Below are 16,750 nucleotides of genomic sequence, written 5' to 3'. Positions count from 1 at the left end.
ATGTGAAATCTGTGGAATAATAACCTTTTCTACGACTCGATCATGCAGGCTTCTCTACTTATCTGACAGGGCAGTATATCCAGCTGTACCTCTGCATTGAGGAACAACATTCTGTGGTGTGGAATAAAACAGCATTGCTCATTAGCTCTGCTAAGTAGACAAAAGGTCAGACAATATTCCGCTATTGCAGTCCAACGTGGGAAAGATATTGATTGAGACAAGCAGAAATTCTGTGAGACTGATAGGCGGACGAGGGGATATGTTGAAATGTGGATTCCAGACAGAACCACATGCAAAAACAAAACTGTGTGAAGAACAATATAAGAAGCAGCAGAGAGAAGTCGTAGAGATAGTAGAGAATGGAAAGATTTGGGCTTAGAGTAAGATGGGGTTTATAGCTTATAACCAATAACAGGATGTCTTCACCACACACAAGATAAGCTCAGTCTAGCCAGGGCAGCAAATGCTCAGGGACATTACGTGGTGAAATATTGACATTTCACGAGTTCATTAGAGTGGAAGGTGAGGTCGTTTGCTCTAAATGAAAATTCACATTGCATTTACTATGTTTCATTGTTGGGAAAGGTAGGTGCATCAGGTCATTTTCCATTTGGTTGAATAACATCCTATTTTTTGCACATTCCAAAGCCAACATTATGCACCATCTGTTGTGTTTGAGACTCAGTGTGTACAAAAGTGTAAAGTCTGGGTGAGCATCCCCTGTGTGACATCCCAGAGGCTGTGCACTGTCTCTGAACGCACACTGAATTGTTAAAGCGAATATGACAAAGAGCATCTGTACTCCAAACAGGTATGGACTCCGGCGTATAGCTCTATTGATCCTGAGGGAAACGCACCACGAGAGCAAAGGTTCCACCCCATCGACCTCACTTCCTCCATTGTCACCCATACGGAAACCTTATATAAATGCACACCGTGGAGTGTTACAAAGCGCTTACACATTCAAGTACGCTAAATCATTGTCCCTCGCACAGCCAGCTCACTGCGTTCCGGGGCATGATATCATAGCAAATAAAGGCCTTGTCACAGTGTATTAAGGAGCACTTTGGGCAACATGTCCCTGTGTGCTGACAGATGAGTATAAACGGACTCAGACACAGGACTGAAATAAAAAGAGACACTTCGGGGAGAAAAGAGGGCAAACAAGGATGTGGCTTTATCCGGCAAAAACATTCCCCTTAGTAATAGGAATACAATAGAACCAGTGTTATTTATAGTCTTGTGACACGCAGATAATTATTTCTGTTTTAAATAACAAATAGCAAACAAAGTATAATTTGTTCACCTTTGTAACCCAAGTATATACTGTTATATAAATGCACAAGGGACATATTATGATTTATCTCTTTGCAGAAATAGAGGGTATAGGGTGTTTTTCACACTTAGGATGAGCTGGGCCTTGTGTAAAGAGCTTTTCTGAGGAGAGCAAAGTGTGTCTGACAGTGGCAAGGGCTTAGACTCATACCATAGAAACATCTATAGCAGTGGGTCTAAGCTGCTGTTGTGTGTTTTTGTGTGGGTCCGTGTGTTGAATCTTGAAACAGCTGGACAGGGCTCACCGTAGACTGGCTGTTCTCTTTATCTCCGCCTCACATCTGCTCCGTATGCAGAGAGCGGCAGGTCATTTTAAATACTGCACAGTCACTCCGCGCCTCCAGACCGGCTCCTGTAATTGGACCAGGATACATAAGTAGATAAAGCTGGCATCACGTTTGCACAGTTTGCAGAGCAGGCGTGGAACGAAATGGAACAGAAACTGAGACAGGTGGGCAGCGCAGACCACCTGGCAAAAGACAAACAAAATAATGAAAAAGTGCTTGGGAAAATGGAGGTCAAAAACAAAGTTAACTAGGATGGATTTAATAAATAAACAATTACATTTGTATTCGTATTATCAGCTTTTTAAGTCAGTAATGGGCCAAAAAAAACTATTGACATGCAAGGGAGACTTTAACGCCTTGATTTAGACTTAAATAAAAATTGCTAATGTATTTTGTTTGAGCCTCATTGAAAGAATGACAAAGATTTAAATACGACAATGGGCATTTTATTTTATCTCTGGGGGGATAGAAAAAAGTCCTCCGCAATTACACCGCGTTCCAAATTATAATGCAAATGATATTTTTCTAAGATTTTCTAAATAGTCAACGCAAATGACTATGCATTGTCATACATGAAGACGATTTTGCTAGGGAAAGCACGGTTCTTCTTTTCGTACCATGGAAGAAAGTGGTCAGAAACTCCACATCATTTTCACACCTTCAGGGAGCCTAAAGGGTGCGACCAGCTCTCTCCCCATGATGCCAGGCCAAAAAATGACTCCGCCACCTGGTGGCCATTCACCAACCATCCACTACTCCATCCATCTGGACCATCCAGGGCTACAGGGCACTCATCACTGAACAAGACTGTTTGAAAATGAGTCTTCATGTAATTCTGAGCCCACTGTAGCCGTTTCTGCTCGTCACCATTAAATTAATAGTTTAGGGGAGGCCCGATAGACGGTTTATGCACAACTGCAAACTCTGGAGGGTCCTACACCTTGATGTTCGGGAGACTCCGGAGGCACCAGCAGCTTCCAATACCTGTTTGCTGCTTTGTAACAGCTGTTCTCTTAAGCTGATGTATTTGGCAGAAACCGTCCTCATTGTGCCTTTATCTGCACAAACCCATGTGTGTTCTGAATCAGCCACAAATTTTCTCTCTGGAACGTCCGTCTTCAGTACTTTTTCACTTAACTGGGCTTACCTGACAACTAATTATCACATCTGTCTGAGACTGATTTCAGTGATCTGAAGAGTACGGAGACATGATACCATCCATGAGTTTAATAGAATTTTTTGTTTTTTTTGTTTTTTTATCTCTACGACACTGAAAAACAATTTGCATAATAATTTGGGACGCGGTGTAATCATCAGAGTTTCAATTATCCTATTATCAAATCCCAATGGCTACAATCGCCAAGACACAAAATATCCTGTCTCTATGGAGTCTTTCTAATAAAATCTGCAAAAATAGTTTAGACCTCTAAAATGCTCAGACAAACTTGTGATTCTTGCTTTAGTTTAGCAGCTCCTTTTTCAGCCTGCTCTCAAACATTAATGCCTCTGGATGTCATAATAATGGGCGCAGTGAACTGACACTTGATTATAAAGCATAATTTGCAAATCTAATCAAAGTTGCAATTGGATTGGCAATTACATGTCTTCAAAAATATCCTTCTTTAATAGTAAGTAATGTGTTGCTCTGATGCATTGCTCATTAGCTTTGTCAAAAACCTGTCAAACCTGTTTTATAAAAAGTGTATTATGCATACTTAAATCAAAAGCAATCACTGCTTTGAGTTGACATCCATCCTCATGTCTGGCCCAGCTGTTATCGTCGCTCCTCACTGATATACCGCCTTTCCTTTTAGGCAACGACAGGGAAACCAGGGATTGTATTTATCCTGCTGAAAAGCTTTTGTTCACAATATACTTGCATAAACATAAAAACAGAGACGCTAATTAGCTCCTTGGAGTCCATACAAAAAGAACAAAGCTTTCATGGTTTACTTGATGATAAAGGTTGTTTATGTGACCACTAACAATGCCAGGCTTAACAAGGCAGATAATAAGTATTCATGTTCGTTCAGTATAGCATGACATAGGCCCGGGTATCTCTGATCTGCCTGTGGTTAGGCTCCTCTTGCATTTGTGTGTTATATGTGGATGGATGTGAGGCCCAAGGGCATAATGGTAAGATAGAGCAGTCCATTTAGCCTCTTCACCCTCATAATTATTCAGGCTCACTATCCACACGCAGGCTAATGCACAATGAAGAGGCTGAGAGCTGCGGTGCATGGCTGCCACAGATTACAGCACTCCTGTGCAGTCACGCTAAAGGTAAATGCTGCTGCTCTTGATAAGTTAAAACCGTTGACTATTCTGAAGGGCACCAAGTTGGGCGAGCTGTTTTGAGACATTTTTACTATTTACTCATCGGTGTAGATCTATAAATCACAATCGATTTAAAACCACACAATAAGCAAAACGCAAACTAATGTGGCATCAAGACCTATTTCCAACCGGTGACATCAAGCTGGTACCAGAAGACAAATACAAATATTTATTCCTTGCCATAAATCACTGTACAGTTTACCTGTTGAATATAATGTACAATCATGACCAGAACAACTCTGCACATGCCATTTACTTTGACAGACCGCTGACGTTAATGGGGATCGTAACAAACATAAACATACTCAGCCAATGTCAGACCTCTTTGGTCCCGTATCAACAATTGAGAATCTCTGATTAACCATGTAGCGACTGCGAGCGGATGATTCTTGTATTAGTTTATAGTTAGTTTATTAGCATTTCATGTTTCTGAATTTTAGATGAACCGCAAAACAAATCTCATTAAGTAAGTAAGTAAGTGCTTTATTTGTCATTGTACAAGCGTACAACAAATGAGCATTCAGGTGTTAGTCCTGAACCGCTGCAACTGAGCCGGTCCACCACTGAGGGTCAACATGACCCGCATTTTTTTATAGGTAGAGAAACAGTAGCACCTGGAGGAAACCTGGCTGGCTGTCTTCAGTCTCCTCTGATCTTCTGAAACGGTGCAGCGCCTTCTGGGTTTGTCCCTGCTTCAGAGCGTGGTGGCCTGCACTGGTCAGCTCCACCTCCTCCTTCTTCTCATATGGGTTTAGCTGAAAAGCTAGCTGCTTACTTTTAAAAAGCTGTTTTCTTCAGGACCATTATGGACTCTTCACAGTAAAAAATTCCACCGAACCTCACAAAAAATTTACAAAAGTATCCATTAAAACAATGTGGAACACAGAAACCAAAAAACACAGTTGTCATATAAAGGGAAAAAATGCTGCGGTACCAAAAGAGAGGGTGCCTGTTTACATTTTTTTTTTTTACAACATTGTGCAGCCTAATCTCATTCTTTCCAATCTTGCAAGCAAGGCACACTTATTATTTCTAATACTCTAATTCCCTGTTGAAAAGGTACTTTAACGTGTTGGTTAATTTAGGGCTTCCTTCCCTCTCCCATCAACCCAAACTCAGAACACCTCAGGTTCCATGTGTCGGGCCAAACTTCTCTCGCATATTCCTCCTGCCAGTTTTGTCTGCGCACATTGCCCCAAGCTTAGCTGTCAGTTCCTTCAGATGTGCATAGGATGAAAATGTCTCATCCGCAACCGTTAGCAACAGCCGGAGCTGGACTGTTTCACCTCACTCACACTCACACACACACACACACACACACACACACACACACACACACACACACACACACACACACACACACACACACACACACACACACACACACACGTAAAGACCACCCATGTGACCCCAGACAGCCAGTCACATGACCTAATCCTCTGAGCAACGCGTTATCACGATCAGACACCTCTAAGCACTGACGGAGAGATGATTGGATCGGCTTGCTGGTCCCTGTTCTACACGAGTTTACAACGAAATGATCTCTGCAAACATGAACTAACAAAAACAACACCAAATTGAAGTGTTCTATCTTGTAAAGTGAGACATCTTAGAGGGAAAAGAGAATCACTTAGGCTGTCTTTCTTTTGAATTTGTTATTGTGATTATAATCAAAAGGAAAGATTAAAACTTAATATCTACAAAACCTTTAAAACTACATGAAAATAACGAGTTTCTATTTCTTTTCAAATCAATGCATCCATCTCTGAAAGATCTTTTGGTTGTACTGTGGCTAGTTTTGTTTATTTAAAAACCGGAAATAACGGCAAAAGGCCATGTTGTCCAGTGCAACAGTTTGTATGACTTTTCAAAGACACACCAATAACCAAAATATCAAGGAGCCATTGCCATTTATAATGAGAAAGAGTTACATGGAAGAGGTTTGGTGGAGGGTTGGGTTGTCTGGCTGTGGTAGATTGCACACTTTGATTTGCTGTAAATATAAAATTGTAGTATAAACAGTAGCAAAGTGCAGCAGGGACTAAGGCTGCGGTGCCCAACTGAAAGCCCAGAGTGTGAGATGAAGTGTGACAGAGGCGACAGGGCGAACAGGCCACTGTTTGAACAGCCATTACAGCGATAGGTGCTGACAACCGGGTGCCTCCGAGCTGGGACTGTGTATGGGGGGCATCACGCTTATTAGGACACGCTGAGGAGATGGCATTTTAACAAGGACTGGGACGAGGACTGAGAAAAACTTTTGCTTTGGGTGCGTGTGTGTGTTTGTTTTACAGACTTGAAACAAAGCTACATCAAAAAGAGAGGACTTTTCAAAATTCTGTGTGATTCAGAAGCACCATCGAGTTTAAAGATGAGCATGAGGACACAAAAATGCAGAGGGAGTGAGAGTGCTTTGGATGGTCTTTACAAAACATCTATTGCTGGGTTCCTGTGCAAATCAATCGCAATAGAATCAAAACCAGTTGTCATTCAACACGAGGACCTGGTCAAGAGGCTGCAACACTGTGGCCAGAGCCGCATAGTGTTACAATAAAAATACACACACAATTACAAAGACCAATGCTGGATTACTGTATTTTCACACATTCATTTAGTTTCAAATGCAATTAGTTGGACGTGGCATACGAAGGCGGCCCCAATCCAATTCATCTACTGTTAATTAAACATGGCGTGCATTCACTGAACCTGATGTCAAGAAAAACAATCAGCCTCTCTATATAAAGGCTAAATCCAGTCATTACTGCACCCTAAACACCAGGGTTTATAGTCCTCTCAAGTCCACTGTTTGAATGAGGGAAAGAACCACAATAATATATGTAATTAGGACAGGATGGTGAAAAAGGATTATTGGTTTATGTGATACGCAGCTCTGTCATTGTTTTTGATGGAGGAACAGAAAACAATTCCAAACATGTTTATTATATATTTGTATTCATTATACCATTATAAAAGCCAGTGGGTCGGGAGCAAGTCCATGTTAAGGACCGGGGTTTAGAGTGTTCTTTCGGTGGCAAAAACTGAACTCACCTTGTCTTTATGTGCTTTGTTTTCAGCCTGAAGCAACACCAGCAGTAAGCCTATGGGACAGGCCTCAATGATGCAGCGAATGAGACCACAGAGATTACTACAACAAACAGACGAACATGGACTATGAGAGACTTGAGCAAAACAAACTTGTGCATAGACTATATGTGAAGATGTCATGGACACTAATGGGTGCATAGAGTTTAGTTTATATTAAAAAATAAGATATGTATTTGATAAAAGCTCGACCACAACGGTGGTGGTGGTGGTGCTGCGTATTGCCATAAATCCACAACAACCTTAGAGAAAACTGATGTCAGCTGTTTCCCACAGTGGTAATGATCACTACCGTAACAATAAGCAGTATGGGCTTTGCCAGTGTCCAGTGAAAATCAAAATCAACACTCCTGTATCACAACTTCAGACCGATCGAGACCTCAGGCCCCTTGATAAAATAAGCATTAGAAACAAAAGACAATTATTTTTGTAGTGCATCTTTTTAAAGCTGCACTGCATGTAGGTTAGTGTTTGCAGTCACGTACTACGTATTAAGAACATTCCCTCTCAACACTGATGTCACAAGCAGATTAAGCAGGAAGTGGCCACTGTCTCTCAACTTAAAGACAAGCAAAATGTAGATAAGATGATTTATATTTTTCTGTTGCTGAAGAACACTTCAGTCCTGATCCATGTAGCAGTCGATCTACAGATGGATGTGATCTGATGCATGCAAACTGTCAAATGTTACATTGACTTGCCTTTTCAAATCTATTGCTTGTGCATTTGGCAATAGTGCTGCTTATTAGTGAGAGACATGCTGCACATGCTTGCACCAAGTTCATTTACCACTATTTTTATGTTATGGAGTAAGAGGATAATGTCCGTGAAGTGTTTCAGTCCCACTCTGTCAGTGCTGTATTTATAAGACACAATAATAATAATAATAATAAAATCTTAGCAGTATTTTGTTAAGACGACCTAAACATGCAGCACCAATGCAATGAGTTTTAGACTTGTTTATTTGATTTATTACTTTGTTGGTGAGTACAGTGTACTTTGAATGACCTTTTTGGTGCAAAAACAGTAGTAATAATTTTTTCAAACTGTGTTCTTTATTCTACCACAAATGTAGCTGGAGGTAAAAGTAGTGTCTTATAATGTGCAGCCTATATTTGCTCCATTTCTGTAATGTAACAATATTGATGCTCAGACTTTAGTTGTTTTTTTTTAACAACATGTAACAGAACATTTCCAATTTCTTGTTTTTCATGGCGAATAAACAACAGATTTGGTTACTGACTCGCAATGGGCCAAAACCCAAAACAAGTTTAATATTTGTGATACATTATTGACAAGTACCTTTTGATTCTTCTAAAAAAATATATGTTTTGCTCAGACATGTTGTTTATGTACCGGTAGTCAAACAAGAACAAAGGCCCTTGACATTTTGTTGGGCATCACAACTACTTTGATCGACAGTGCTACAACTCTTTTGAATCGTGCTTGTTTCACTGTAGACCTTATGGATATCAGGGACTGCGTGTGCTGTGAGTCAGATATTTGAGCAGATGTTACATAATTCGAGACAAATGTGTCTGTGAGTGACTGCTGCTGGGGTGGCTAGGAGCACATTTGTAAACACCTGATGATGAATTCGAAGAAGATCAGAACTCTTTCTTCTTGTAAAAATCTGTCTGTTTGCATCATGTGCTTCTTTGTGATGGATTTCAGAGAGTAAAGAAAAAGAATGGTGTTAAGTCATATAAAGCTGCTCGATTGAACGGCCCGAGACTGTTTCTATCATTCATCTTTTCCCAGTCAAAAGTGAAGAGGCGTTGGTCCGATGCAGAGATCAGGAAAGGTCACTGTGGCTGTGAGGTGTTTCTCTCACTCTCCTCCCTCGTGTTTTATCGACACTGATGCTCGTGAAGCGAAAAGATCAGTGAAAAAACAGACTTCAGCCAATCTGATTAAACAGATGACATTAGTGCAGATAAAGCAATGTCAATTTTGGTGAGAAATCTTATCATATGATTAAAGGGTTGGCTGTGTGTTTGCAGTGGACTATTGAATGTACTTCATAGAGTACAGTAAATGAGGTCGATTGCATGAGAAATGAGTGCATTAGTGCTACACACAGACCAGTGAGATAAAACATTGATGGTGCTATTATGCCATTTCCACTGTGTTCCAATAATAGGGAGTGAGAATACTGGGCCAGCACTCTCAGTGGGGCATGTTATCTGCACTCATCCATATTCATGACCCTATCACTGTAACCTCTGATGTGTACGAATCTGTTTCTGCATCCACAACTTCAGACCACAGAACTCAAGGGCTCCAAATGCAAAGTCAATTTAAAGCTTAACATTGATTGTGCTTCACACTCACAATAAACGGAGGACAAGTGGCACAGCATGTGTCGTGTCCACAGAGCAATATATCAGGAACAAAACTATATAAAAATATCTACCTTCGAAATAAAAAGAGAGCTCATGGTGCAGAAGCCTGTGGTGACAGTAGCCTTCAGTCGGGCCCTGTCTGTGTGGAGCAGGCTGTTGGTTGTCAAAACCTGTCAGAGTTTCAGTCACAAGCCATTGTCACCACCACAAAGCAGAGCTCTCAGCTGCCACTGGAGGCAGGATCACAGACTGGGGTGGCATCAGCAGTATACACAGGACCATGGAAGAAATGTGGTCAGCATCAGAGGGGTTTCTAGGGGATGTTTCCAAAAGAAATTGTATCAATCTATCAAATGACTAGTATGTAAACTATTAACTTGAGCAAAAAGGCAGCCACTAAAGACAACACAATATCAACGGAAGCTTTGTTTACACATTGACAGCAACAGTGCGGTGTGCCTCCAAACACTGCACACATCCTAATCTGTCTGATAATGTTTTTCAAATGGAAATCTCGGCCGTGCTCCTGCCCCTCCTCCAGTAAAAAGCTTTTTGCTGTTCCTCTGCGCTCCTGTCCTGGAGAGCTTTAATTAAACCTGCTCTGACACATTCGCCGCTTCATCCCACCCCAAGAGCCTCACGAGTGCACCACATGTACAGCAGATTTCAACATCACACAGACATGCTATTTTTCTTTGCGGTTCACGACACAACACAAATACAGTTTTGTTTGAGATTTATGTGAATGTTTTGGCTAAACCCTGAATTCAGGGCGCATACTCTCTAAAAAATTAATTACAATATGCTCACCATCTGAGCTATGCCACTCAGCCTTGTTTATTCACATTAAAACCCTTTGCAATAAATATGAGCTACAACTTTTGAAATCTTTTAATATAGAATAATGTAAAATTCTGAACATTATACTGATGCTGATGTGCCTTTAAGATGAGAAGAACGTCTACAACAACATCGCGTAACACTGAGCTAGTGAGCCACATTAGAGCTGGGCTCAGGAGAGGGACAGTGTAATATGTCTGTGCTCTGACAGTTTCTGATGGTTTTGCTCTGACTGCTGTCATCTCTGTCTCAGCACAAACTCCACATCTAAATATGTAACCCATGTGTGACACGCACCTACAGCATCTCATAGCTTTAAAAGGGGTTGTCAAGACAATCTGCGTCTTTGTCTTTCTGCCAAATACCTGTCCGTGTGACACAAAATTACACATTGAATGAGAACTAAGTAAAAATACTTCAGTTAAAATTATAATAGCAAGGTCACATTTATAATAATATTTATTCTTACATTAAAAGGGATACAATTTGCACAGGAGATGATGACGCAGCACACACTGCATGGTGGTTTTCAGCAGCTAAATCAATCAACGCAGAACATGTAAGAATCTGTGCCATCAAATCAAATGCATTGTACACCATTTTCATATTCAGTCAATGCCACCCTGAGTGCTGACCTCTGAACCTCTATCAGGCATTCTTGTACTAGTGAATTACTCAGAGCCATTGGAAAACTACACACCACAGGTAATTGCCTATAAAAAAAAATCCTAAAGGTGGCTGTTATGATCAACAAAAGCTTTTGAAATACTGCGTTCACTCCCTGGTCCCTCAGGTGGAGGATGTCACTGGAGCAGTCAAGAAACAAGTGAGGCAGAAACTCCCAGCGCTTGTCAAATGAAAAACAAAGAAACACATACAGCATGCTCTGCAGTGGTTCCCAACCGTCAAAAAGGATCGGGCTATAAAATAGATTATTGGAGCAAATTAAACTATTAACAAATCCACTTTGGATTTGATGATTAGAAAATACTGTGTGAACAGGTGTCTCTGACATAACTGCTTATAGGCACTTGTTTTTATGTATCTGTGGGCATCAAGCTTCAAGGAAAAACAGCTTGGAACCCCTGCTCTACTGTGTTTTCACTTATGGATGCAAAGAAGCAAAACTCTGACAGGAGTTGAACGTTTTTTGAACTGAATGTATTATTCAGTTCATTGCTGGATGAAAATGACCAATATGCTCTTAAAGCAGAACTAAGTAACTCATGCCCCTAGAGGCCAAAAGCGCCACTGCAGGTGTCGTAGCAGGTTTTTTACGCATTAATTGTTCGTCTGAGTAAATACTACGCTGACAGAAAAGACAGAGGGAGAGAGGGATATTGTACATCCAATTACACAATGGACATCATTTTTTTACTCAAACTTGGCTGTAAATACTGTTTAAGATGCGCTAGCCTGCAGTTAGCTTTGCCCGTTAGCCTGTTGGCTTCTTCTTTGTGATTCTATTAGTGTGTATTGGGGCCTCCAACCCGGAGGAAGGAAAGTTGCAATTGTTGTTTTCTGGCCAGAGACACCAGGGGAGATGAAAGACGCCCCAATCATCCCATTAACCCTTGTATTAGCCCCAGAGGACTACAGAAAGGATTTTTTTTTAAAGGTAAACAAGTGAATAAGTACTGCTTTCCAGATACAGCGTCATACTGTATATATTGTTATGATCTGTCGTGCATCAACTTTTTTTTAAAGATTGCGGTACTGCTTTCCAAAGAGCAAAAAAACAGAGGTGTTCAACTAAAATACAAAATTCATTCTATTGAGCTTCCAAAGCAATATCACGCTGCAGTACACAGCACGACAGGGCTTCAATCAACCTCCTAGTCATCTGCCACTTAGGATGCGAAACACATCAGTGCAATGGCGGCATATGTTACAGGTTTCAGTGAGGCAGAGAGGCCTTTTATGATTGGACACTTCCCTCAGGGCCAAAAATAGCAGCACAGTCCCGGGAGTCAAAGTATGTATTTACATTGAGTTAGGGCCACACACTGGTTTGCTGAGAGATGACAGATGACACGCTCCAGTCACTGCACACTGTAGATATGAGTGAGTGGCCCCTCCGCAACTTCATACCCATCTGGACACTGCTCAGTCTTCAGTGCCCCTGCTGCTCCCCACAACACACACACAAGCAGACACACGTCGTTCTGTGAGGAAGGTAAATGAATGGATTTGACCGGATTGTCTCCTGCAGGGACACACTGCAATTTCAACAAAGTTTCCGGATGAGTTTACCATAATTAAATCAAAGTGCAAGATTTGCTTTTGAAGGGATTGTGCATGTTCGTCTAAGTCTATATCTGAACACATTCTGTCCTGGAGCTATATTAGCCACACTTTGGCAGAAATTAGCTCAAATCTCATTAATTACTTTCCTGTTCCTCTGCTTCTGGCGCTGTTCCTTGCGACTCTCTTTTGGTCGTGATCAACTGTTTTGAGTGAGATAAATGCAAAGAAAAGCACTTGAGAAGCGAAAGCAGAAGAAGCAGAGGCGCAGAAAATTGAGACTGACGTGGTGCAACTCAAATCATTTCAAATCTCACAGAGGATTGCATTGTCACCGCAGACACATGCAGGCATCAGAGGAGGGAGGGGGACATATAGCTTACAGGAAACCGTGACCTCTGGTAGTTACAAGGCCCTGAGGATGCTCCATATTTCAATAGCACACAGGTCACCGTAGTCTCACCGAGGGACTCCATACGGTGTCTTATACATTCTACCAACCGTATATAAAACCCCCTATAGTTTCCATGTGGCCGCACGCAGTGTCCCGCAGACGCTTTCTCCACATTTATTCTCCCCTGACAGTGACCTTGCTGTGCTCCTCTCTCCACTCTTTCCACATCCCAAGTCTGAATGCCAGTGCTGTCAATCATGCAGCCTCCTGCCACCCCCCAGCGGCACCGCAGGGACTATTCTAATGAAGTCCATGTTGCCATTATAGGACAAAGGATAGCCTATAAGATGATCTCAAACTTTGCAAAGTACGAAGTGAGGAAAGAAAGTGAGAATTGACCTCTAAAGGAGGTGCAGTTGACCTCATAGTAAAACAAATGAAGTATCAATGAAACATTTATGTTACATCTTACATAAAGATCACTGACTACGGGGACTACCTCAAAAAGCAACAAGAGTGAAGACAAGTTGTATGATATTGTGGGACATGGTGTGAGAGGCTTGAGAAATAGAGTTCATTTTAGATAAATACCATGGTGTTTTAGTCCCCAAACAAACATAGCCACAGGTCACAAAATGTTCCAGTACAAAAAGTTAGGACCCTCAATAATGTACATTTCAGGCAGTATGGATATTGTGCAATTCTGTATATACCAAACTTATTTAAAGTTTACTTGGCAGCATTGCAAAAGTAAGACATTACCTCAATGGTTGTGAAAATGAGGCAAATGTGGCTCAAAAGTAAATGTCCTCAGAGTTGATGTATTGACGAAGATCATCATGTTTTACCTGCCAAATGTATGTGTAAGGAACTGTCTTTGTACCATCTGAGGGAATATGTTCAATACACAACACAAAGACAGCTCTGACTAAATTACTTCTTTGTCATCTTTGTCATTCCTCATCTTTTTCTATTGCCAAACACAACCATGCTCACACGCATGCACAAAAGTGGTACTTAAGGTGGTCGATCAAACGTTTAATTTTCCCCCAGTGCTGACAAAGGCAGCTCACAAGGGAACCGAGAAAAGGCACTTTTATCGACTGGCATCCAGAGGGCCCCAGCAGCTATTATAGCAGCAATGAGTGACTGGCCCAGTCAATATACTTTCTATTAGTGGGCTTCTCCCTCAGCCCCATGCCAACACACCACCAGTGAGGGAGGCAGTGAGAGGCAGAGCAGTGACTTGGGAACTGTGTGAAGGTCAGGAGAGGAGCAGCCATGGCCCAAGGGAGCTGCACTGCATGTGGACTCACAGTAGATCAATAAGGGAAGTAAATAGACAGTGACACGAGGCTCAGATATCATACATGGATTCTGCTAAATACCGCCTTTACCATAGTTGGAATCAAAAGATGTGGAATACTCAAATCCCTCTAAGTAAGATTCAAATTTCTCTTTTAGCCAGCTATTAAACTCTGATGATATAACGCTAATGAAAAAGCTTTATTCCCCAAAACACTAGTGTCTGGAGCCCCAGTCCATTCACAGCTCTTTAAATTCATGCGTGTTATATTATATCACACAATGGCTAAGTTATTTTATGTGTAACTTTCAAAAAACGATGGCGCCCACTAGTCGTGCCTAATTCAAACCGCTTTGATTTCCAAAAGCAAATTTTCCATAGACCCACCTATAGAGCAAACATTTTAAACAGCAACTACCAAATACTCAAAAACATAACAAAATGCCAAGTTACAAACAAGCTAGTAAGTAAATATTGTAAAACTTGTATTACTTTTTATCACAATTCTACTTTCGGGAACCAAGAGTCGACCTCCATTTCCATGCCTTGATTTATAACACACTCTCTTGTTTACACATTAGTATACAGGATACCATTCATCCTCCCCCAAAGTCCAGTTATGACAGCCTGACACCGCCATTGTGCTTAAATATAGCGTACAGTATGTGAATGTTAAGCCCCAGCTTGTGTGACCTTGTCCTGGTCGCCTGCAGCAAGTTGAACCTAATCGAGACGAGCTGTGAGGTGGCCCTGCTGCTCCGCTCTAACAGAGGGAGTAATAACCCGGGCAAACATTCTCATTCATCTCAGCTCACACACACTTCCACCTTTCAGTAATGATGCAGCACTGGCTAAACAGACAGAGATACATCTACTGAGGCCAGGGACAGGACGAACGCTCACTTGAAATGTATCTACTGTTAGTGTTGGCTATGAGCAGATGGGCCGCAAAGTGCAAGTAGTGAATGATTAATTGCAAGTTCAAACCAAAAAGGAGAAGAAGAAGAAGAAGAAGAAACTTTATTTATATAGCACCTCTCACAGATAAAATCACAAAGTGCTTCACAGAGAGTCACAGAAAACATTACAGAATTTACATAGGAACAATCACAGCATTGTCAACTAAAAGCTCGTCTAAAAAGCAACGTCTTCAGCTCCTTTTTGAAGGAATCAACAGAGTCGGCTGTACGCAGCGACAAAGGAAGGTCATTCCACAATTTAGGAGCAACGGCTTCAAAGGACAGATCACCTCTGGTTTTAAAGCAGGTTCTTGGGACAGTGAGGAGGTTCTGGCCCGAGGACCTAAGGGTGCGACCCGAGGAGTAAGGGCACAGCAGGTCAGATACATATCTGGGAGCCTGACCATGCAGCGCTCTAAAAGTCAAAACTAAAATTTTAAATTCAATTCGAAATTTGACGGGGAGCCAGTGCAACGAGGATAAAATGGGAGTAATGTGTGACCGTCTGCTAGTTCCTGTTAAAAGCCGCGCTGCAGCATTTTGAACCATTTGAAGACGATTCAAAGCAGGTTTGTTAAAACAAGTAAAAAGGGAGTTACAATAATCTAAACGAGACGAGATAAAAGCATGAATCAACAATTCTAGATCAGAGTTGGATAAAATTGGTCTCAACTTGGCAATGTTTCTCAAATGGAAGAAACAGTTTTTCACCAGGTGCCTCGAGTGGCTGTCAAGAGACAAAGACTGGTCAAACCAAACACCAAGATTTCTGATGCTCGACTGAACCGAGGAGCCCAGAGAACCAAGGTGGTTTACAATTAAGGGGATTTTCTGCTCTGGAGCAATAATCAAAGTCTCCGTCTTTTCAGAATTCAGCTGAAGGCAGTTTTCATGAAGCCACGACTTTACACTTGAAAGACAATCCATTAACTCTGACAGTCTGTGCATCTCTGACTCCTTAAAGGAAAAGTACAGTTGAATATCATCAGCGTAGAGGTGATAAGACACATTTTTAAAACGGCTGATGATTTTTCCAAGAGGGCTAATGTACAACAAAAACAAAATTGGCCCCAAGACGGATCCCTGAGGAACACCATGCAGCAAAGGACTGGCATCAGACATAATGTTATTTATACATACAGAGAATGTCCTATTGGCCAAATAGGACGTCAGCCACTTCAGGACTGTCCCAGATATACCAAAGTCAGTGAGTCTTTGTAGCAACAATTTATGGTCGACAGTATCAAAAGCTGCAGACAAATCAAGCAGGATCAAAACTGAATACTGGCCAGAGTCAGCAGCCATCCGGATGTCACTAGAAACTTTTAGTAAGGCAGTCTCAGTAGAGTGCATCTTACGGAAGCCCGATTGAAATTGGTCAAACATTTCTTCATTATAAAGAAAAGCAGTCAGCTGTTCTGCTACCACCTTTTCCACAACTTTGGAGAGAAAGGGTAATTTCGATATGGGCCTATAATTGCCAGGCACAGCTGGGTCCAAGTTGGGTTTTTTTAAAATGGGGCTTATCGCTGCCTGTTTAAAAAAGTTTGGAACAGACCCAGACACAAGAGACACATTGATCAGTTTAACAATATGAGGAG

At 41.5% G+C, this 16,750-nt stretch overlaps 1 protein-coding gene across 1 annotated transcript in view; it reads left to right on the top strand.

Moving 5' to 3' along the window:
• LOC306965755 (zinc finger matrin-type protein 4) overlaps positions 1-8,846 on the top strand; it is a 41,535-nt gene extending 32,689 nt beyond the window's left edge. Inside the window, exon 7 of the mRNA XM_079560299.1 lies at positions 7,034-8,846. Within this exon, the coding sequence (XP_079416425.1) occupies positions 7,034-7,055 (22 nt within the window). The 3' untranslated portion in view covers positions 7,056-8,846. The remainder of the gene's footprint in view (positions 1-7,033) is intronic.
• Positions 8,847-16,750: the final 7,904 nt, after the last annotated feature.

This window comes from Gobius niger, assembly GCF_951799975.1.
Source record: "Gobius niger genome assembly, chromosome: 7".
In the NCBI taxonomy this organism is placed as follows: Eukaryota; Metazoa; Chordata; class Actinopteri; order Gobiiformes; family Gobiidae; genus Gobius; species Gobius niger.
This window is presented reverse-complemented; position numbering and strand designations above follow the sequence as displayed.